The sequence below is a fragment of the Lontra canadensis genome, unplaced genomic scaffold, assembly GCF_010015895.1.
Source record: "Lontra canadensis isolate GAN:19392208 unplaced genomic scaffold, GSC_riverotter_1.0 scaffold29, whole genome shotgun sequence".
Lineage (NCBI taxonomy): Eukaryota > Metazoa > Chordata > Mammalia > Carnivora > Mustelidae > Lontra > Lontra canadensis.
This window is the reverse complement of record NW_022631023.1, coordinates 5,511,898-5,533,725: the sequence shown is the minus strand read 5'-3', so window position 1 is coordinate 5,533,725 and position 21,828 is coordinate 5,511,898. Positions and strand designations below refer to the sequence as shown.

Here is a 21,828-nt window from a genome sequence, read left to right as displayed (position 1 = left end):
GCGTCTGCTGGGCCAGACACCAGGGGAATGGAGGGACCCTTCGGAGTTCATGTCACGTGTGATGATGGGTCTGCTGTCACCTGGACTTACACTTGGAATGATTCCAAACCAACAAATATCGATCTCACCCCCTCCCTCACTGATTCTCTTTCTGCTTCCCTTCTTGCTGTTTCTCTTGTCTCTCTTCTCCTTTCCCGTTTCTCTCACTAAGATCCTTAAACACAGATCTTACCACTTTCCATCTGAACTGTATCAGTGCTGATAGCTTTTGTGACATTTACCCCGGATTCTCCCCAGGCCAGTTGTGGTCACTGCTCTTTGATTTAGGGAGGACTGCCTGTCCTTGCCTTTTCTCTAGTTTTTTTATGCACTTGACTTTGTCTTTTTGCCTTACGTCCTGTATGCACTTTGAATCATGCTTTACCCTTTACCTCTTTCCAGCTGAACTCTGCCAATCTTCTGTTCTCTCTTGCCCCCAGAAGTTCTTATAGTTGAAGATGTGTGTTCACTAAGTATACAAGTGTTTTAGAGAAGAGTGAATGAAATTTACCGTAATGGATGACTTATTTTTCATTCTTAGAGGGAATTGTGAGATGCTCAATTGTGAGATGCTCCAAAACATGCCATATAGTGAAAAAAGGAAAAAAAAAAAAGGATGTTTTTCAAGAATTCAGAACATCTTTATCAAAGTTTAATCACTTTGCACTCTTTTTGTAATTCAGTGGTATTTTTAGATGCACTGGAGCTGGTAGAGCTTCTGATTTCTGTGGCAGTATTTCTTACAGCCAACCACATCATATGTTTGAAAGTTTTCTTATGTCTATTTATTTGCTTATCTAGGAGAAATTTCCAAATGTTGGATTTGTGTTAATGTTGCATCAAATCCAGTTTGATAACACTTGGTAGAGATGCATGCCTACCTATTTCTACTTTTTTTTTTCTTAGTGATTGTTGTCAATTGTAAGTCAAATTTTTGTCTCTTTATGTTTATGTGTCTTTAATTTTATGATGTTTGATGATGTTTTCTGAATAGTGCTTTTCTGAGACTACCTAGATTATTGGCTTAGTTTGCATGACTAGATTCTTACTACAATAATTTGTGGTATAAGGGAATGAACACAGGAAAAAGGGAATCAAAGACTTGAGTTCTGGTTTGGCTTTCATCAATTAACAGCTTGGTGACCCCTGAGGAGGCTCCACTTCTTCATCTCTAAATTGGGGATAAGGCTTCCCTGCCCACCTTGCTGGTTTACTGTGAGGATTTGATAAAACAATGACAGAGGATGGTTTGAAGACTCCAAAGTCCTGTCTGGTTCAGCTCATTGCACACATAGTTGGGAGCCAGAGTGGTCTGGTGGTTCATGATGCACGCTGGGACCTGAATGCTAAGTTAAGATTCCAGCTTCATCACTTACTAACTGTGTGACCTTGGCCATGTTATTTGATGACCTCATGCCCTAGTTTCTTCATTATAGGGTAGTTGTGGGATAACATGAGTAGGTTCATGTAAAGCCTTTAAAATAGCTCCTGGGTTCTAGCAGTCTCTATATAGCTAACTGCTATTACTTATTGCCTACCCAATAAAAGCACGCCCTTGTGTGAGGCATCTGAAAGGGGTCTCAGAGATGAGTAGGATAAGGCAGAGTCCTGCCCTTAAGGACTTTACATGAAGAGTAGATAAAGCAAATGCATGAATAACATTGGTGCATTGGAGAGACTGGCAAGGACCCTGAGCGGGAGACAAGCTTAGGTCTGAATTGGGAAGGAGGAAGAGAGAATAAGCCAAGATTTCATGGATGACTCCATAGTGAGGTGCCTTTTTGTGCTTGGGGGTCTGAGGATGATAGGTAAAATGGAAAAGTGAGAGAGGAGGAGAGCAGCCCTGGATCAAGGAAGCAGGGTCAAAGGCAGGACTTCTTAATATGCTTATAGTCTATCAAATTCATCAAATTCATCAATCCATGTGGTTTTAAGGCAGCTTTCTCAAAGCCATGCATCTATAAAGTTGTCTGAATATACCCAAACAAGCATTTTTATTTGTTGGTAATTACTGTAGCTTTTGGCTTTAATACAGATGGAAGAAAAAGCTTCTATGGAAATTAAATTCTTTCCCGAGGTCATGCAGAAGAAACCTTACATCAGGGACCAAACGTGGTTGCATTACCCAGGTTGCAGTGTCCGGAGTGGCACTTTGTTCCTAGAGGAACAAAATGTTCTCCACGCAGCAGGATCTCTTTCAAGGGAAAAGAATCTTCAAAAAAGAGGAGGCATCCATTTTATTTTTAAAATGAATTATCCAAAGATTTATTTTTTCCTCCTCGTGTATCAGCAATAAAAATAAAGACAGCTTACATAACTCCATGTTGAGTCATCCAAAATCTATGTGAATGTTCTAGTCATCACCTTTGTATAAAGTGTTTATCGTGCTGCTTGATAAGTTCTGTGAAAGCCAATGGGAAAAGCTGAATCACAGATATATATAGAAAAAGGAAATGCTTCACTTGTTTCACTCATCCAGTCTATCAACCATGCACCAAATTCTAGTCCTCTTGTATTTTTTTTTGTTTTTGTTTTTTAAAATTTTATATATTTATCTGACACACAGAGAGAGAAACAGTGAGAGAGGGAAGCAGGGGGAGTGGGAGAAGGAGAAGCAGACTTCCTGCTAAGCAGGGATCCTCATGTGGGGCTTGATCCCAGGACCCTGGGATTATGAACCAAGCAGAAGGCAGATGTCCAGCGACCAAGCCACCCAAGCTCCCCAGACCTCTTGTGTTTTGAGGGCCACTAGACTTCAGTTCAAGATCATCCATTATTAATTGAGGCAATACCATTCCTTCCGGTTTCTGTCATCTTAAACCTGTCCATCTCATGAAACAATGAATGGAGGAAAAGTAATAAGGACAAAATCCAGTTTGAAGGACAGATCTATTCCCTCTCATTGTTGCATTTGTAGTAATCCTCGCATTAGCAAAGGTGCTCTACTTATTCCAAGAGACTACTGAGGAAAGTCATAATTGGAAATGTAACGTCTCAGAGTAAGAAGAGTTTTCAGAGCTGACCCAGTTCCATGTAGTTGGGGAACCCTTGGGCATCCCCTAGACCCTTTCAGGGTCTGTGAGGTCATGACTGCCCCATAATAATACTAAGATATGAGTTGCCTTTCCTGCTGTCATTGTACTAGTGCACAGGGAGGCTCTCAACGTACATTGGGAAGGTCTGCATAACTCTGTGGACCCCCATTTCCTAAATTATCAAGGGATAATGATACAAAGGAATGTGAGAGTGAAAGACCAATCTAAGTGCCAGATAGAACAGTGGATTTTAACGTAAAAGGAAATGAAAATTCCTTTATACAAGTTCAGTTTCCACAGTGTGACTAACCTGTAAGAAACCACTACTTGTGAAGTTTTGGTACAGTATCAAAGACTATCCTTGATTATCTGAAAAGCCTTTTCACTGTTCCACCTATATATCCATGGTGGGGGGTCAGATGTTTTTAATATATTTCAACTAAAGCAATATATTGTAAAAGATTGAATGCAGAAGGTGATATGAGAATCCAGCCAGAAATGAAAGAGACTTGCATAAATATAAAACAATGATTTTTCAAAATAATTTATTTTGGTTTAAAAATAGAGGTATGTTTTCATAAATATATGTGGGTTATCATTGTTATTATAAGATAAATATTTAAAAATTTTGATTTCAAGTATGGTAAATATTGGTAGGAAGAATCCACATAAAAAGTCTTTGGAGTCTTCATGATTTTTAAGGTTTTAAAAGATACTGAAACCTAAACATTGGAAAACCTCTGATTTAATCAAATTATTTCACTTGTCTAGTGAAAAACGGAGCCTGAAAATGTCAGTGACTTGTTCCAGGTGATGGCGATCATGTGGGATATCCAGGAATGAGAACAGAGTTTTGGATCCTCAGTCCAGTGTTCTTCCCATTATATTACGCAACAGGGAGGCTGTTTTAATTTGGATGTTCCAATATTTATGTGTTTCACTAAGGCTGTGTCTTTACCGGAGCCAATATTCAGGTCACTTGGTTAATAGTAGCACGCACAAGCACTACGTCCAGATGGCTTGCCTACGGTGTTCACACTGGCATGGGCAGGTGGGTCTTTAATAAAATCCTGAAAATACTTTATCGGAGTATTCTATTCTGATATGTGATTTAGGGGAACTGTTTTTGCAGTTAGATTTGATTTTGATTCAATTTGTAATTGGAAAAATACTTTAAGGAACTGTCACAAGAAGCTATGTTCAAAATGTGTGATCCAAAAAATAAATAAAATGAATCTGACTGACCAAAGGCCAGGAGAGACTTGCTTTTCCAAAAGACTTTGAGATGTGATCTCCTTTCAGTGGAAAAGAATGTAAAGGTTTTTCCCTTTTTGCTTTGGCTCCCAGGACAACTTGGCAACCCCACTTTGTTGTGGTTCTGTAGCCTCTTAGGGCAGGCACATTTGCCCTCTTTTCCATATAATTTATACTCCTCTGGATCCTGATTTTTATTTATTCATTTTCTCTGGAATTATTTGTTTTCTGATGAGCAACCTCACCTTCTTTCATGAACTTGGTGGGTATCAATTATCAATAACACAGATAAAACCTGAGTTAAATTTCTCGATACAGACACAGCCAGTTTGGACTTGGGAAGATAACGCTAGTGATATGTGATTTGAAGGAAAAATTAAAGAAAACTTGGAACCAAGAGAGTCATGGTCACTCCTTCAGAACATTTCTCTTTTTTTCTCTAGTTATGGGGGAGTTGCTCATTCCCAGAGGCGACCTTATAGTCACTGAGGATAAACCCTGTAATGTGACTTGTCATGCATTGGGCTGGATCCCTCTCCCGGATATTTCCTGGGAGATCGGCGTTCCGTTGAGCCACTCAAGCTATTATTCTGGTCTGGAGCCCAACGACCTCCAAAGTGCAGTGAGCGTCCTGACTCTCACGCCACAGGGCAACGGGACTCTGACATGCCTGGCTAACATGAAGGGCCTGAATGCCTACAAGTCTGTAACTGTGAATCTTACTGTGGTTCAGCCTTCTTGGGGTAAGTGAAGACATTTTGCTTTATATAAAAAAAAAATTATTGTTGCATGCTTATACTTTATATGTGGTGCTCTTAATCAACAATGCCTAGGACAACTGTCGAGTGACCTTGACTTCGGTAGGGATGGTAATGGAGACAATCAGCATCGGCTTCATAACCCTGTGATTCCACTTGCTTTTAAATTTCATCTTCAATGTGTCTTTCTTTTCTACTCACTATGAAAACCATTAAGAACTTTGACAATTATTTATCATAAAACAGCCTCAGTTCAGTGATAAATACTTGAAGTCAGTGTTTCTCTGTAGCTTTTAACCATTGTTTCAGTTTAATCTCATTCCCTGGGCCAGTATGAGACAAGTTCTTCTAATAGTTGAGGGGGGTGTACAGGTGCTCTTGGATTCCTTCCAATCTTAGTAGATTATGGTTTCACTTTTTTTTAAACTGGCAAATCCACAGTGTATTTGAAAGTACCAAGTCTTATACTTCTTAAAACCCAACAAAGTGACATAAATGAGATGAAATCAGAGAGGTAGACAAACCATAAGAGACTCTCAACTATGGTAAACAAACTGAGGGTTGCTGGAGAGGAGCTGGGTGGGGGGATGGGGTAACTGAGTGATGGGTATTAAGGAGGGCACTTCATGTGATGAGCACTGGGTGTTGTATGCAACTGATGGATCACTAGACTCTACCTCTGAAACTAACAATACACTGTATGTTAATTAATTGATTTTAAATAAAAAGAATTTAAAGTTTAGATCTCCAAGAGAACCCACTGTAGGGTCCTCAGCATACAAAATCCTTTAATTACACAGCCTAAAGGGCTGCAGAGACTGCTTGAGCTTGGGGTCAGACCAGGCTAATGAGAAAACATGGGACCCAGAGCTGGAGATTTACTTGAAGTCCTCATTTTGCAAGAGGGTAGAAAGGGAGGCCCAGAGATGTGCTGTGCTCTATTCCAGGTCATGCATTGGGTTGGGGTGGAACAGGGGCCAGAAGCCAGGAAAGGGTTCCCTCTTGGTGCAAAGATTTTCCCACTACAAAAGCAACTTTATTCAAAGTTCAGAACAAAGCTACAGACAGAGAAAGACTGATAATGAAAAAGAAGAAGAAAAGGAGGAGGAGGAGGAGGAAGAAGAAGTAGGAGGAGGAGGAGGAGGAAGAGGAAGAAGAAGGAGGAGGAGGAGGAAGAGGAAGAAGAAGGAGGAGGAGGAGGAGGCAAAGGAAGAGGAGGAGAAGAAGAAGAAGAAGGAGAAATAGAAGAAGAGGAAAGGGAGGGGGAAGGAGGGGGGAAGGAGGTGAGGAAGAGGGTGATGAGGAAGAAGAAGATGAAACAGTGCTTCACAGCATTTGCCAAGTAAAGGCTCTGTTTTAAGTGCTTCTCTGATGTTAACAAAATTAACTGTACAACAGAACTATGAGTGGATCCTCATCTAGCTAAATGTTTGAATCAAGGTGTTGGTAGGGTTGGTTCTTTTAGAAGACTATAAGGGAATGATCTCTAGTCCTCTTTCTTAGCTTCTGGTATTTTCTAGCAGTCTTTGGTATTTCTTGCCTTCTAGAAGCATCAGCCTAACCTCTGTTTTCATTTTCATACGGTTTTCTCTGTGTGCTTCTCTGTGTCCAAATTTCTCTCTCTCTCTCTCTCTTTTTTTTAAAATAAGGACTCTAGTCATATTGGATTAGAGGACCCATCCCATCCAGTATAAACTGATCTTAGTTAAATTACGTCTGCAATACTCTATTTCCAAGTAAGTTCACATTCTGGGAGCACTGGGGGTTAGTACTTAAACATATGAATTTTAGGGAGACACAAGTCAACCCATGATAATGTCTCCATGAACCTCTAAAAAGCCATTCAGAGTCTACCCTGTGGTCAGTACCAGGGATTCTGTGCTTTGTACTACAGGGATTGATCCTCAGTGCAGTGAGCACAAGCTTGCTCCCCTGTTGTTAGGACTTTGCCTCCTGTCTCTGACTCAGATGCCCCCAGAGACCAGGCAGTCAACAGAAATGAAAGCATGAATGAATACATGTGTTAGGTAGAAGGCAGAGTGCAGGGGCCCATTGGGAAACAGCCATCAAGCTCCATCCACACGGAGCAGCCATACCAGTACCAGCTTGTTGTTGCTAACAGGAAAAGGGATCTAGGACTGCCAGATCTTTGACATGGATCTGGTGAACATCAATGCTTTTGAGGCTAAAGGATGCAGAAATCTGTGTTTCTTTTAAATCAAGATCAACTTATTTTAGCATATTTAAAAATGTTTTTAAAAGATTTTATTTGAGAAAGAGAGAGAGAACACAAGCAGGGGGATGGCCATGGGAAGAGGGAGAAGCAGACTCCCCACTGAGCAGCGAGCTCAAAGCAGGGCTCAATTCCAGGACCTGGAGATCATGTCCTGAGCTGAAGGCAGATGCTTAACTGACTGAGCCACCCAGGTGCCCCTCCAGTTTATTATTTTTAACAACAATATAAAAAACATTTAGCGAAGTTGCAAGACTAGTACAATGAATACCCATGTACCTTGACCTAGATACAATTAATGTTAATATTCGTCATGTTTGCCTTTCTCTCAGCTTTTTTTTTCTGAACCATTTCAGAGTTTATGACAGTTTACCCCTAAATTTTTCAGCATGTATATCATAAGATCAAAGGCATTCTATTTAACCACACCCAGTGTAGTTGACAATCAGGAAATGTGACATTGACACAAGACTGTTATATAATACACAGTCCCTATTAAAGTGTCACTAAGTATCCTTTACAGCAATCTTCTTCTCTAAAACAATGTCCAGTCAAGGACCATGTATTGCCCTTGGCTGTCAGGTGTGTAGTCTCTTCCCTTTACTCTTGAATGCTTCCCTTACCTTTTCTGTCTTTCCTGACATAAACATTTTTGAAGGGTCCAGGTCATTTTTGCAAGATGCCCTTCAATTCAGATTTGTCTGAGGTTTTCCAACATAATTTGATTTGAGGGTAAATATTCTAGGCAAGTCATGGGTAATGTCACGTGGGCTCATGATGCCGATTTTCTCTATCATTGGTAATAAGTTTGATCATTTGGTTAATGATTTCTCCATTGTAAAGGTCCTTTTCCCCATTATAATTAATATGTATACATTGAATACTGTATGAGTAGTTTATTTCCCAGCAGTCTTTCCCCTAATGGTTTTTGTATTCATCAATAAGTCATTGTCTGAATCTGTTGTTTCTATGGTGATTGTGAAAGAAGGATTTTCTGGCTCCATCATATTTTCATATTTGTTGGTTGGTAGTCTTCTGTAAGAAGAAACTTCTCTCACATTTCCTTTTTCTTTTTATTCAATACACTATGAACTCCTCCTGTCATTATTCATTTTGATGCTCAGAGTGCTCCAGATTTGGCTAGTGGGAATCCCTTCCAGCTGGCTCTGGTGTCCTTTTGACCTGGCCCTATTAGTTTTCAAGCACTTGGCCCAATATGATGTTATGAACTCCCTTTGTGTTTTCCCTGTTCTATCCCGGAATCAGCCATGTCTCCAAGGAGCCAATCCAGCTGGCTTTGAAGCTATTAAATTATGTTAAAGTATGGTCCAAGCTTTGAAAGGAAAGATTAAAAAAAAAGTTCCATTAGCACCAAACGGAATGAAATCGATGGTTTAAACCACACATCTTAACAAGGTAACAGTGCAACAAAGAGGTCTGGTCTGATTGATGATGTCCTGTAGAGATGGATTTTAGAGATTCACTTGCCTGCAAAGTTCTTCTTTTGTAGGGAAGGGCAAGGGGCACTTAATTTCCCCTGATCAGGTTTCATTCAGCAGAGTGCTTCCTTGGCCGGCTAGGACTAGGGAAGTTAGCAGCCTTAATTATGGCAGCTGGAGTCTCCACAGCCTCAAAGGGAAGCTCATTGGGTGCCTTGCAATGAATCTTACTTTATTGGACCCATTTGGAAAAGGGTAATTTGTTTCTAAATTATTCATCAAGATCCAGAGCAGCTGGTGGCTGGCTGCGTGTTGTGTATTTTATGCAAGTTGTAGTAGCTGAAGACCTCATTACAGCCCCGGCTGCTCGTGTCTGGGAGGCTTCCAGGAGCACAGCTGGGGGTGCAGAGAGCCCAGAACGAGGCCGCCTGTGCTGTGCAGGCTTCTCCAGGAATTGATAAGCATCCATCTTGCCACCCATCTCCTCCTGAAATTGCAGTCTGTGTCCGTTGTGTTCATTTCTGGAACAGTCCCCGTGAGTCGTTGCAGGGAGGACAATAGCAGTTTAGGAAGGCTAATTAGTCCAAGCCAAACAATCATTGATTCTTGAAAGAAAAGCATACTGCAAAGGGTACTGCTAATGTTTTTGAAAAGACCGATTTTCTTGATTCCAGAAGCAACACCGACTTCAAGCACTGCAGACACAGGTACCAGTGAAAGGTGGGACCCCCTCCCCTGCCCCATTGGGACGAGCACTGTCCACTCTTGGTGCTCCCAGCTGCCTTGCTTTGTTTTCTCGCTCAGGTGTACAGGCTGTGAATCATTAGAGCAAAAGAACATTCTGGGGACGGGGAAGCACCTGGTAGAGCACAGCGGTTCCTGGTTATAACCTTAGTTTTGTGAGGAGTGGCAATTTTGAGGGCAGACTGAGTGGAGGCATCACAGTCCTGGGTCACAGGCCTGGGTCTGGCTGTGAGACTCTGGGCAAGTTGCTGACCTCCGAGGCTCAGTTTCCTTGCTTGTAAAATGAGAGGGAGAAGAATAGGGCAGAAGCTCTCTCTCCCAGCTGCCCATTAGTCTCCAGGACCTTTAGCACACAGGATGGGGCTCAGGCTCCTCCCCGGAGGTTCTGACTCAATTGGTTTGTGTGCAGCCTGGAAATTGACTTTTTATTTTTTTCTCTAAAGATTTTATCTACTTGACAGAGAGAGATCACAAGTAGGCAGAGAGGCAAGCAGAGAGAGAGAGAGAGAGAGAGAGAGAGAGAGAGAGAGGAAGCAGGCTCCCTGCCTAGCAGAGAGCCCAATGTGGGACTCGATCCCAGGACCCTGAGACCATGACCTGAGCCGAAGGCAGAGGCCTAACCCGCTGAGCCACCCAGGCAGCCCTGGAAATTGACATTTTTAAGAAAACTCCCTGATCACTGGGCAGTCAGGCCTGGGGGCTGCAGAGCAGGGAGATCCTGAAGAAGGCCTTGCCTCCTGACACAGCCTCCTGACCCAGCCTCATCAGGTGCTACTCGCCTCACAGGCTTGGACACCAGACAGCCTGGACTCTGATCCCAGCTCACCTACTTACTTGCTTTGTGGCTTTGGGCAAGTTACTTAACCTCTCTGTGCCTCAGTTTTCTCATCTGTAAAGCTGAGATAATAATAATAATAATATCTACGTTACGGGCTTGTTGTTGGTGTGAGAAGTAAGCGGGTTAACATGTATGAGGCACTCAGGACAGTCCCTGCCACAGAGCCCACAGGGCAGGTGAGGGGATGGCTGCTGTCCCTTGTTTCACTGATTCAGAGACCTCCTGTGTCCCCCCCCACAGTGAGCACAGGAGCACACTTTGCACATGCCGCTGGTGACATTTTGTACTGATCCAGTTGGTTTCAAGAAATTCCGTGTGGCCTTTTTTTTTTTTTTTTAAGATTTTATTTATTTATTTGACAGAAAGATCACAAGTAGGCAGAGAGGCAGGTAGAGAGAGAGGAGGAAGCAGGTTTCCTGCTGAGCAGAGAGCCCGATGTGGGGCTTGATCCCAGGACCCTGGGATCATGACCTGAGCCAAAGGCAGAGGCTTTAACCCACTGAGTCACCCAGGCACCCCTCCATGTGGCCTTTTAAAACTCTGAGTATTTCTATGAGAGCGTCTGGGAAGTACTTCTTCCTTTTCTGCACAGATGGAAAAAGGGCAGTCCTGATGCTAAGATAAAAGTTGCACAGCGAATTCAGTCGTGTGGTCCTGACGTGCACAGATGGGTAAGGGAACACAGGGAGGAAGGCAAGTGGTGTTGAATGTGGAGGTCATCTTCCTTGGTCGTCAGGTGCACATGCACATCCTTTCCAACAACTCAAGCATTCGCCTTGAGCCATTATGTTCCCACCCTTCTCTAGCGCACAAGTCAGGGACCAGTGCCCACACAGACTCCCCATTTCCCATAAGACCTGGGCTGTATCTTTCCAGAAGATATTCTAAGTTGGACACACAAAATGAGTAGGAAGACAAGAGTCACAACCCCGGGTTTTTTCCTTCTTCTGAGTGCCCTTGTCCAGTTTACTGAGCCTCTTTGTCCCAAGAATCTTATCCATACAGTAAAGGGGTTGGATTGCACCCAAGGTCATTCCAAGATTCCGTGCTTTCTGTCCACTGCCCTGCTTTTTATCAATATATGATCATTATTTATTTTTCTTTCAATGCACTGTAAATGTACTCATTTAAAAATTAGCATCACGTTGAATCATCTATAATATATATGCATGCGTATATTCATGTATATATCATATATGATAAATTAAAAATTATTATTAAAATAAGGAAGGTTCTTCCATGCAGCTCTGGTTCCAAATTGCACCTCCTCATGGCTCATATGCCATGCTTCTTTGGGAGAGCTCCACTGGAGTAGAGAGAGAATGTAAGTCTTCTCTTGGTATGAAACTCTGGGGGAGATTTGATTCTCATATTGGAGAATCTCATCACAGCATATTGGAAGTGAAGGAAAGAGCCATGTGGCTTCTGAGATAAACTGCTGTTTTGGTGAGAGTTTGGGCTTTTAGAGCAGGCATCACTTTGCTAAACTTGGTAATTAAATTAAGAGACAAGAGAGTTATGAGGTCACAATATCACCTGCTGTCTTCCTTGCTTTGATTACCAAATCCAGTGAGATGACCCTTCCCTCTCTTTAAACAACTCCTCCCTGATGATAAGCAGCTGTTTCTGTGCTAGATCAGAGGAAAGGTTGTCACGTCAAGACTTGATTGACAGAAGCTTGGCACACTGAACGTTTTCTCCAGTAAGGGAGGAAAATGCCCTTATAGGGAATGTTTCAGTAAGTCAACAATGTATGTTGACTTTTTCCAGTAGGAATCTCAATCCCATTTCTTGAATCTTGAGCCAGACCTTAATGCTTAACACCAGCTATCTCCCTTATTATGAAGCGTTAAATATTTGCAAACTTCAGCTTGTTACAAGTTCATCAGACTGATTTAGGATGATGTCAGCCATCTTGAATGTGTGTGTCATACCCTGCAGTGTTCTCAGCACTTTCACACACAGCCTGAGTCTCTGAACAGCCTGGGGGGTGGGTGGGGGCAGGAATTATTGCGGATGAGTGAGCCAGTGGCCAGAGGGAGCACAGAAACTGTGGCCATGAAATTTCCCTGGATCCACTGAGCCCAAAGCTCTTTGTCAGTCACAAAGCTTCTGTGCGGTGATCTGAGTTTTAACTCCAGATTGTGATTATCATAAACGTGGTTTTGGACTTAATTTTTCTTTCTTTTTTTTTTTATCACATCCACAAGAAGGAGATTATGGGAACATCCTGTAATGTGGCAGTTTGCTTGGGAAGCGTTTCCATTTCTGGCATTCTCAATGTGTGAGTCCACCAAACACATACATTCCAGACCCCCTGACTTGGCACCACAGCGGGCAGCCTCTGAATCTGCTTGTGTAACAAGCATTCCTGGTGATGCCTGGGAATTTTGTTCTCTGTGTAGCAAGTGGATAACTTGTATTACTCTCTGCGAGTGAAGAGGCTGGCTTGTTTGGAAGCTCCAGTTGTGGGGCGCCTGGGTGGTTCCATTCGTTAAGTGTCTGACTCTTGATTTTGGCTCAGGTCATGATCTCAGGGTCGTGAGATAAGGCCCTGCATTGGACTCTGAGCTCATTGCAGAGTGTTGCCTGTCCGTCTCCCTTTGCTCCTTCTCCAGCTCTTTCTCTCTCTCTCTCTCTCAAATAAATAGATAAAAATAAAATCTTAAAGCTCGAGTTCTGGAGCTGAGGAGGGGTGATATGGGAAGGGCAGAATATTGTCCCTAGCACCTCCACCTTTCGTGGGGAACTCTTTTCAATCTTTATCTGTCCCAACTCATCTCCGAAAAATGGTGGGTGAGGTGGAGACCCACCCCCCCCACATTCATCCAATGTGCCCAATATGTGTCAGGTGCTTGGGATATAAGGAAAATAAGGCAGTCCTTGACTTTGAGGGGACTAACTTTCATTTAGAGAGTAGCAGATGTGTAAGGAGAGCTGGAAGTGATAGCAAGTAATTTCACAAACATTTAAGGTGAAGATGAAAAGGAGATTTTTTTTTTAAAAAAGGAAATTAAACAAAAAACTATCACAGGTCATGCAGAGGAGCTTTGCACCAAGAGCAGAAGATGTGTATATTTTTATATTATGTAATTCTTCAAAGCACAGAGTTCTCTGAGTTTTAGCACTTGCTTGGAGATTAGTCCTTGTGTTACTTTGTAGTGGAATCCTTACTTGTCCATGAGTCACAATCCAGCCGGTTGATGGTCACAGAAACCAGAGCATTCGTGATCATGTCTAACCATTACCACAAGGTACTCTGAGCTTTTCACTTTGACACAGGATTAGCAAATTATGATTTCAAGGTCAATTTTCATGGAAAACTCTAAGGGAGAGCACCCAAAATGGGTTTCCCCTATAACTGCTAGTTCCAACGAGCTGGAAAGGCTGTTGATTTACAGACTGTATCTTCCTTCACAAGAAGTCTGTGGTTTCAGTATTTCCTGATGATTTGCATTTAATAAATAGCATTCATCCACAGTGAGAGTCCAACCAAGCACTCAGCTGAGTGACAGACTTTACTGAGTAGCACTTCACATTTGAACAGATCGACTTAGATGCGACTTGACCACAGCGTGTTTCAGGAGGGGAAACACAATGCTGGTTAGGACCTCCTTGCAGTTCTCACAACCCGGTGCTGGGCGGTGCTGTCCAGCAGGACTTTCTGTGATGAGAGCAATGCTCTATACCTGTTGGAATCGGGCACTTTCTTGAAATGTGACGAGTGCGACTGAGGAGTTGAGTATTTAATTGCTTATCATTTTGATTCATTTAATTCGAATTTAGATAACTGCATGAAGCGTGCTGGACAGCTCTGGCTAAGACAGGACTGCCCTACTCAAAATGGCTTTCTCTTCTCCCTTCCTTCCTGCCCCGTTCCCTGTCACTCCCCGCTGGCAGCTGCCTGTCCATTCTTTCTCCAACTCCATGGCTACTGCACACAGCAAGAGGGCAAAGTGGACCTTAAAGAAGGTGGCTCCCGAAGAGCCATGGGAAACAGCAATCAGCTGATGAGAGAAGCGTTCTGTATGTGGGGTCTAGGTGGGCTGGGGCTGAAAGGCTTATAGGATACTCCTTTAGATGTGACACCTCTACAGCTTGTCCTCATTTCTTTTGGACTCTGGATCCCTGAAGGGTGGGGACACGGAAAGGAGAACCAAACACAAGTCTTGCAGTCTTCGTCCAGCAGTAGCTGCTCAGTAAGGATTCCATGGCTAAATAAAGGATACTGGAGTGTGGTAATTTCTGCTTCAACCTGGGAGCTGTCTCCCCTTGCCATCTACCCTCCCTGAAGGACTGGTAGAGGCACTAACCAATGGACACGGGACTGTGGTGCTCAGTGGTATTTATTGGCAGCACTAAGTATGTAATGGAAGATCCTGTAGAGAACTGAGTATCTGAGCACGCTCAAGGGAAGTTGGCCTATGACACCCACCTGTAGTGGGCCACATAGTTATATTATTGGAAAACAAAATCTGACTTACAGAGTAGCAGAATGAGTGGTTACGTATTCTAGACAGTGGCAAGCACCAGTAAATTAATTTTTTTTCTCTCCTTTCAACCTTATAGGCAGCATTGATAAAGCAGGGACACCCTTGCCTACCTGGGCCATAGCTCTGCTTGCAGTGTCCCTGTCACTGCTTTTCATTCTGATAATTGTTCTGATTATAATATTCTGCTGTTGCTGTGTCTCCTCAAGACAAGAGAAAAAAGGTAATTTTTTTGTTCATATAAATTTGTGTATATTTTTCAACTTTTGGTACAAGCACTTGAAATCCATTAGCTCCTCAGCAATTTCATAAGATGCATTGACCTTGAGAGCGTCCTTCACTTGGAAGTGGACATTTGAGCTTCAGAGAATGAAAGGACTTCCTGAAAAGGGGCCTGGTGTAACCCCTCCGGGGAAGACCTAGATCTTCACACTTTTGGGAAGGTGAAGAGACAGCACCTTTCTGAGCAAAGACACCGACTACTTGAATTTTGTGCTTATTTTCGAGGATGTAAGGGCATTATAATCTGCCATTCAGGTGCTATGCTTTTTTCCCTATCTGAGCACATTAAAAGATTATTTCCTATTTTGTGTAATTCCAAATTGCCTTTTGTAGGCAAATGTTGTAGCGGTAGGAAGAAAAAGAAGGTCTTCTGTCAAGTTAAAATAATACAGATAAAATTAACAAAGGTAATTATGCATCTCTTCTGAATGAGGTCTTTTGTGGTACTCAAAAGCAGTGACCTTGTTTGGGGGTCAGGCTTGAATTCGAGGTTGGGGTGGGCTTGTCGTAGAATTCAGCTGTCTGTGACTCCAGAAACCACAGGATCTTTTTATGTGGATGTCTTAGGACTTTCCAAGTGCTGAATGTATGTCCAGCCTTACCTTTCTTTGTCTCGTAAAAGCTTACCTATATGCCTATTTGAATATTTTCTACAGTTAAGGTATTTTTCTTAAAATCAGACTTCTGATATGAGACTATGTGTCAGTTCAATTGCATTAAAAATTTTATTAATGCTAATTGCCATTCGATGAGCACTTTTTGTGGCTGTCAGTCACCGTGTTAATTACCTTACATGGAATGCCTCTGTTACTGAGATATTCTGTGTAAAGTGCATAGTTACGCTGTATCTAGGCTAATTGTCTAGCCCGAACCCATGCATGGATTTGGGTTGGGATTGGGAATTAATTCTGTCATACGACTTTATTCCCTAGGAAACAGAGCATGCAAAGTAGTAAGCCTCTGTTGGCCCAGATTTGATGGAATTTGCTTTTACCTGGGAGTTACCCTATACACCACAGATGGATTACTCAAATAAAATACACTGGATTTTAAGTGAAAACTATGGATAACTTAAATTTTAATTGGGAAGTGACTAGGATTATTCTGTGCCTTCACTTTATTATTTTCAACATCAGCTGCTGTGGTGTTGAGGACTTTCTGGTTGTTTGGACTTCTGCTTCTCTTCAGCTGTTTTTTGTCTGTTCCACAACAGCCTCATAAGACGGTTGTGAGGGTTGGTAGCCCACGTTAAGATGTGCACCAGGGTGACTCTGATTCTTAGCATCCTCATTTACAAGCTGGGAATAAGTACCGTCCTATAGACTGGTTGTGAGGATAAAATAAAATGGTGTATGAAACTGTTTGTACCCTAGATTTTATCCCTTATTTAACATTGAGATGAAAAGCTCATATAAGAGTGAGCTGTTTTTATTGCCCTTGTTCATAACAAGTCTAGGTAAGGGCTATGGACAGCGCCTAAGGCAGCCTACTTACAAAGTCCATTGCATTGGGTAGAATTCACAGTGGACACTACACTTCCCCTTGACATAAATGTAAAGGATCAGGGAGGTCTGGATTTCCCCATAATTATCTCTATTCTTGAAAACAACAAACATCAGTTTTCTTCAGAAGTATTTTCTGGCACATTGCTTTGCCAGTGCCTGGGAATTCTCAGTGCTCTGGCTGGTTAACTGGGGACTGGCTGAGGAGGGGTGAGGACCCCCACTCAGTGTGGTCTGAAGGCCTTGGGATTGCTTCTGCTAATAGAGCAGAGAAACCGAGAGCCATCTCCTGGAGCGCGTTCCTTATGGGAATGTTAGTGACATTTCAGACTGTCATTCTCTTTCATTTCAAATAAGATTGCTTCTTAGGTCCATTTTGGGGTGTGAATTGGCAAACGTTATTTCAACTGGAAGTAAGTGAGAACATACCTAAAAATGAGGAAAATGAATTCTTTTTTAGATTTCAGTAAATCTTGATGAATAGAAGGTCTAGACAGGAAAGCAGAGTTGCAAAGAACATTGGCTTTTGAGACAGATGATTGGGGACTGGTGTGTGGTTATCTTACTCCCTATTTCCAGGTTTTATGTCCCCTCCAGTCCAAGAATCCATTGATTAAAAACATTAGTAATTTAATGACAGCTTTTAGGGGTGGATGCAACTCCGTGCATTAATACCATTACTACATACTGATTGAAAATGTATCTTAGAATTAAGGAAGTATGGTGCTTATACAATGTAATTCCTTATTTGTTATAGTATGGTAATAAAATATAATAGCTTCTAGTTTGTTAAAAATATGACCTTGCTAACACCTACCTCTTGTGTTGTAAAGATAAAAATGAAATAATCTCTTTCAGAGTGCTGGCACACAGTGAGTACTGAGTGAGTACTGAACGAATGGCAGTAGGTACTGGGAATGCAGAATGCCTCTTCCCAGTGAATGGAGTCTTTGTATCTCCCTAAACAACTCAATATTCATTAAGTACTTATTAGGTACCCACTATACTTCAGGTGCAGTAGTTATGATATGATAGTTAATAGTGAATTCTATTTTCCTTATGTTTGAAAGTCATTTGGTAATTTGGCATTGGGGAATTTACTTTTATTTACTCTAATGGGTCACAAATTTACTCTAATGGGTCACAAGTACTCAGCAATGTATTTAAAGTCAGGGAGTTATTTTCAGAATAGCTATCCTGATTTTGCTAATGTGACTTCTGTCCCCCTCCCCTTTTTTGCAGAGTCTAGTTATCAAAGTGAAATAAGGTAAGTTTGAAATCACATCAATTTTCTGAAAACGAAAGCGAACAACTGAAAAATAACCAAACAACACCAACCCTACTAACACTAACATATGCAACTGTGGGATTTCAGGATTATGTTACTCAAAATTAAATACCAAAAATGGACAATTCTGAAAAACATGTATGCCAAACACAAACTCATATGGCAAAATTAACTGTAGAATAAAATAAGGGATGGAGCTACTGCCTACATCTGACTTGCTCTAGCTCACTTAGGAAAACAGATTTTCTGCTTGGTGTCTGACATTTGCAACTCTTTCCACAAGAGGACACTATGCACCGAGACTGTTGTCCCTCCTGTTCTGAGTCAACGCAGGGGACTTGAGGACCATTTCAAGGGTAAAGAACAAGGCAGAGGCCCTGCTGGAATTTCTGGGACCGTGGAGAGCAGTGAGGCCAGCTGGATGTCTTCAGGCGCATGAAACTGAACAGGCAGACAAATTAGGTAGTGTTCGCTGCTTGTGCAACTAATGTGGGAGGGGACAGAAAAACCCCTGGCATTCCCATGGCCATCCTGAAATGGCTGCAAGTACTTTTAAGGAAGCTGTGTCAAGGACCTACAATAATACAATAACCAGTTTAAATGTCTCAATATTTACACAAGTATAAACATAGTAAGGGGAGGGATTTTTAGACAGAGCTCATTTTGCTGGGGGTGTTATAATAAAACCGTGGCTAATTTTCAGTATTTCATTAGATACTTTTAGTTTTTGAAATGCTGAGATTTTAAAACACCTTTCGGTTATCCATGGTGAATGAAGATGTGTATAGTCATTGTGTAACAGACACTAGCCATACTCCCTTTGACCCCAGTTGCTTACTGGTGATGATGTAGTGCTGGGAGAGCTGGCTGGGGTCTCTCTCAGGACGCTCAAAGCAGCAGTCTGAAACCACCTCCTCTGGAGCTTGACTTGGGGCAAGAGGAGAGGACGGAAAATGGACTCCAGTAATTATTCAGCATTTCTCTTGATGGCTGTCTCTAGCAGGGTGGCGGCCTGGATTCTTCCTTTCACCATTATTGACTTTGTAGTATTTTTTATCTCTATTCTCTGGGATCTTAGATGATTTCAAGACATAGAACAGTGGTCAACAGCTATTTGGGGTCACGGATAGAGGATAAGGAGAATAATGACAACAGCAGCAATAATACGACAGTGGGGATGACAATCTCTAGTATATGCTGAGTGCTGAACGTATGTTAGGTCCAGGGAGGAGAGACAGGGTGACTCACTGGGACCCCCATGTCCCACCTGGCTTCCCTGCACTGTGCAAACTCCAGCTGCTCCCAGGCTCCTTCTGCAGTAAAATAATGCACACATTCCTTCCTATAGAACCAATGCATGTTTATTATAGAAAAAATTAAAAATTTACTTTTAGGAAGTGATTTTGAGGGGCCCTGGGGGTACAGTCAGTTGAACATCCAACTCTTGATTTCTGCTGGGTCGTGATCTCAGGGACGTGAGACTGAGCCCTTCATGGGGCTCCGTGCCCAACGCGGAGTCTGTTTGAGACCTTCTCTCCCTCTCCCTCTGCAACTCCCCCCATAAAATAAATGAATAAATCTTTAAAAATATAGAAATGATTTTGAAATCACCTCTAATTCTACTGTTCGGAATCAGGTATTGTTAAATAAGTATGTACCTGCTCTCACACACACGTGCTCACATAGGTACACGCACATATGTGTTTTGTGAAATTTGGATCAGCATAAATCTAATTTCCTAACTTGCTTGTCTTACTTGGCACTATTCTGAAGATTATTTCTGTTAATAAATTTCTGTAATAAATACATTTCTGTTAATAAATGGTAAAAATAAATTTCTGCTTAATAAAAATATCTTACTGAAATATGAGTTCAGGGATACAAATTGTAGGTGTGTAGCTCGATTACTTTTCACAAAGCATATGGGCCTTGAGTGGGGACACGCAGAACTAGAGTACCGCCAACACTCCAAACTCCCCATGCCCCTCAAATCATTGTCTGACCCTTCCTCAAAGGTCATGTCTTTTTTTTTTTTTTTTTTAAAGAGAGGGAGAGTGAGAGAGAGGGGGCCAAGGAGGGACAGAGAGAACCTTAAGCAGACTCCACACCCAGTGCAGAGCCCAACACTGGGCTGGATCTCACAACCCTGATTGCAAATCAAGAGTCAGACATCCAGGCATCCCAAAGGTTATGTCTTCTGACCTCTATGCCCACATCCCCCGAGATTAGGTTCATATGAACTTTATGTAAATGGAATCATATTGTGTATACTCATTCATTTTGGTTTTCTTAAGCATCACACTGTGAGATTGGTCCATATTGTTCAGTGAAGAGGTAGATGATTTACTATTATATAATAGCAGACTGTGGGTATATATGCAATTTATTTTTCCTTTATGCGGGCATTTGGATAGTTTTTGGAGTTATTATGAATTCTGTGGCACTAAACAGTTATGGATCTTTGGTGACTTGCTCATTAGTACTCCTTTCTGTGTTGTACCCAGGTGGGTGCAGGTGTACCAGTGAGAGCTGGGTAGGTGGAATCAATACCCCACAGTTTTCTAAAGTGGGTGTGCCAGTGTATACTTTCACCACAGTGCGTGAGAGCTCTCATCTGTAATAAATTTTACAGGTGGCATGGAGTTTCATTTTAGAGATGTATTGTCATTTATTTCACTAGTCCTCTATGGTGGGGCACCTGTGTCATTTGCAGTTTTTGCTATTACAATAGCTCATTAATGAATATTCTTTCATACCTGGTTATTTCCCAAGACGTCCTCAGTGGTCAAGCATGAATATCTTTAACTCTTTGGATTTCCACTGCCAAGTTTTCTTCCCCTGGGAAGTTGCCCAAATTTTTACTTTATTTCAGAGATTGGCATATGTTCTCTATAAAGGGCCAGATTGTAAATATTTTGCTTTTGCAGGCCGCATGCTCTCTATCACAGTTACTCAGTTTTGGTGTGGTACCATGCAGACAGCCATAAATAATATGGAAGCAGACAGGTGTGGCTGTGTTCCAGTGAAACTTTACTTACAGGAGGAGGTGGATTGGCCCTATGGGTCGCAGTTTGCCAACCCTGCTTAATTTGGTCACTGGCTTCTGGGGGTTGGTTGTGGATGGGGGAATGGAGTCCATGGGCGTATTTCTGTCCACCTCAATGGGAGCGTGAGCAGGCAGACCACCTACACAGTCGTGCTGGTGCCTATGAGTTTCCATCCCGATGCTGTGGTTTAACATGCAAGAGTGCTCTGGGTGGACCAGAGTGAACCCAACATCCATGGCTGGTTAACATTCGGTTTTTTAAAAATAAGTAACAAATTAAGTAAAATTAATTAATTAAATTAAAATTTAAATTAATTAAAATAAAATTAAGTAATAAAATAAAATGGTCTAATTCCAGAAAATCCTCAAGTGTGAAGACAAAGAAAGAAAGTTTGGAGACAAATGTAAAAAGTGGGAGTGAAAACAGTGTCTACAGCCTAGTTGAGCCCAGGATGGCAAGTGAGTGGGTGGGTGGGGCTGTGGGAAGACCTGAAGGGGAGTGTGGGGGAGGGGCTTGCTGACCCTGACCAGGGGCCAGCTGCACAAGGCAGGGGACTCAGCCCTTGCTGGTCATTATTTTTTGAGTAATTTTCAGAAGAAGGAGAAATTTCAGGGCTGGAAGTATTCTAGAATATAGAAATATTCTATAAAAAGTAAAAATCTACCTATTTCTCCAAAGTTTAAAATAGAGTGGGATGAAAATTTAAGGGCTTTAGAATAAATTTTCTGTTTTTTTTTTTTTTTTTTAATGCTTTCTCTTTCATTAAAGCCTTCTAGCTTTAGAGAAGCGTTTGAGGAGGGATTTTAATATATTGAGGATCTCTTTCCCAAAATGTCAGATAAAACCGAAACTCAGCGAGAAAGCTGTTCCGACTGAGCT

The 21,828-nt window shown here is 41.9% G+C and overlaps 1 protein-coding gene across 1 annotated transcript in view; it reads left to right on the top strand.

The window, feature by feature from the left end:
- The window catches only part of IGSF5 (immunoglobulin superfamily member 5), a 28,447-nt gene extending 9,693 nt beyond the window's left edge, over positions 1 to 18,754 (top strand). The window contains exons 4-7 of the mRNA XM_032865518.1: positions 4,772 to 5,071; positions 14,910 to 15,053; positions 17,857 to 17,881; positions 18,733 to 18,754. Coding sequence (XP_032721409.1) covers positions 4,772 to 5,071; positions 14,910 to 15,053; positions 17,857 to 17,881; positions 18,733 to 18,754 — 491 coding nt within the window. The remainder of the gene's footprint in view (positions 1 to 4,771; positions 5,072 to 14,909; positions 15,054 to 17,856; positions 17,882 to 18,732) is intronic.
- The last annotated feature ends 3,074 nt before the right edge of the window (positions 18,755 to 21,828 follow it).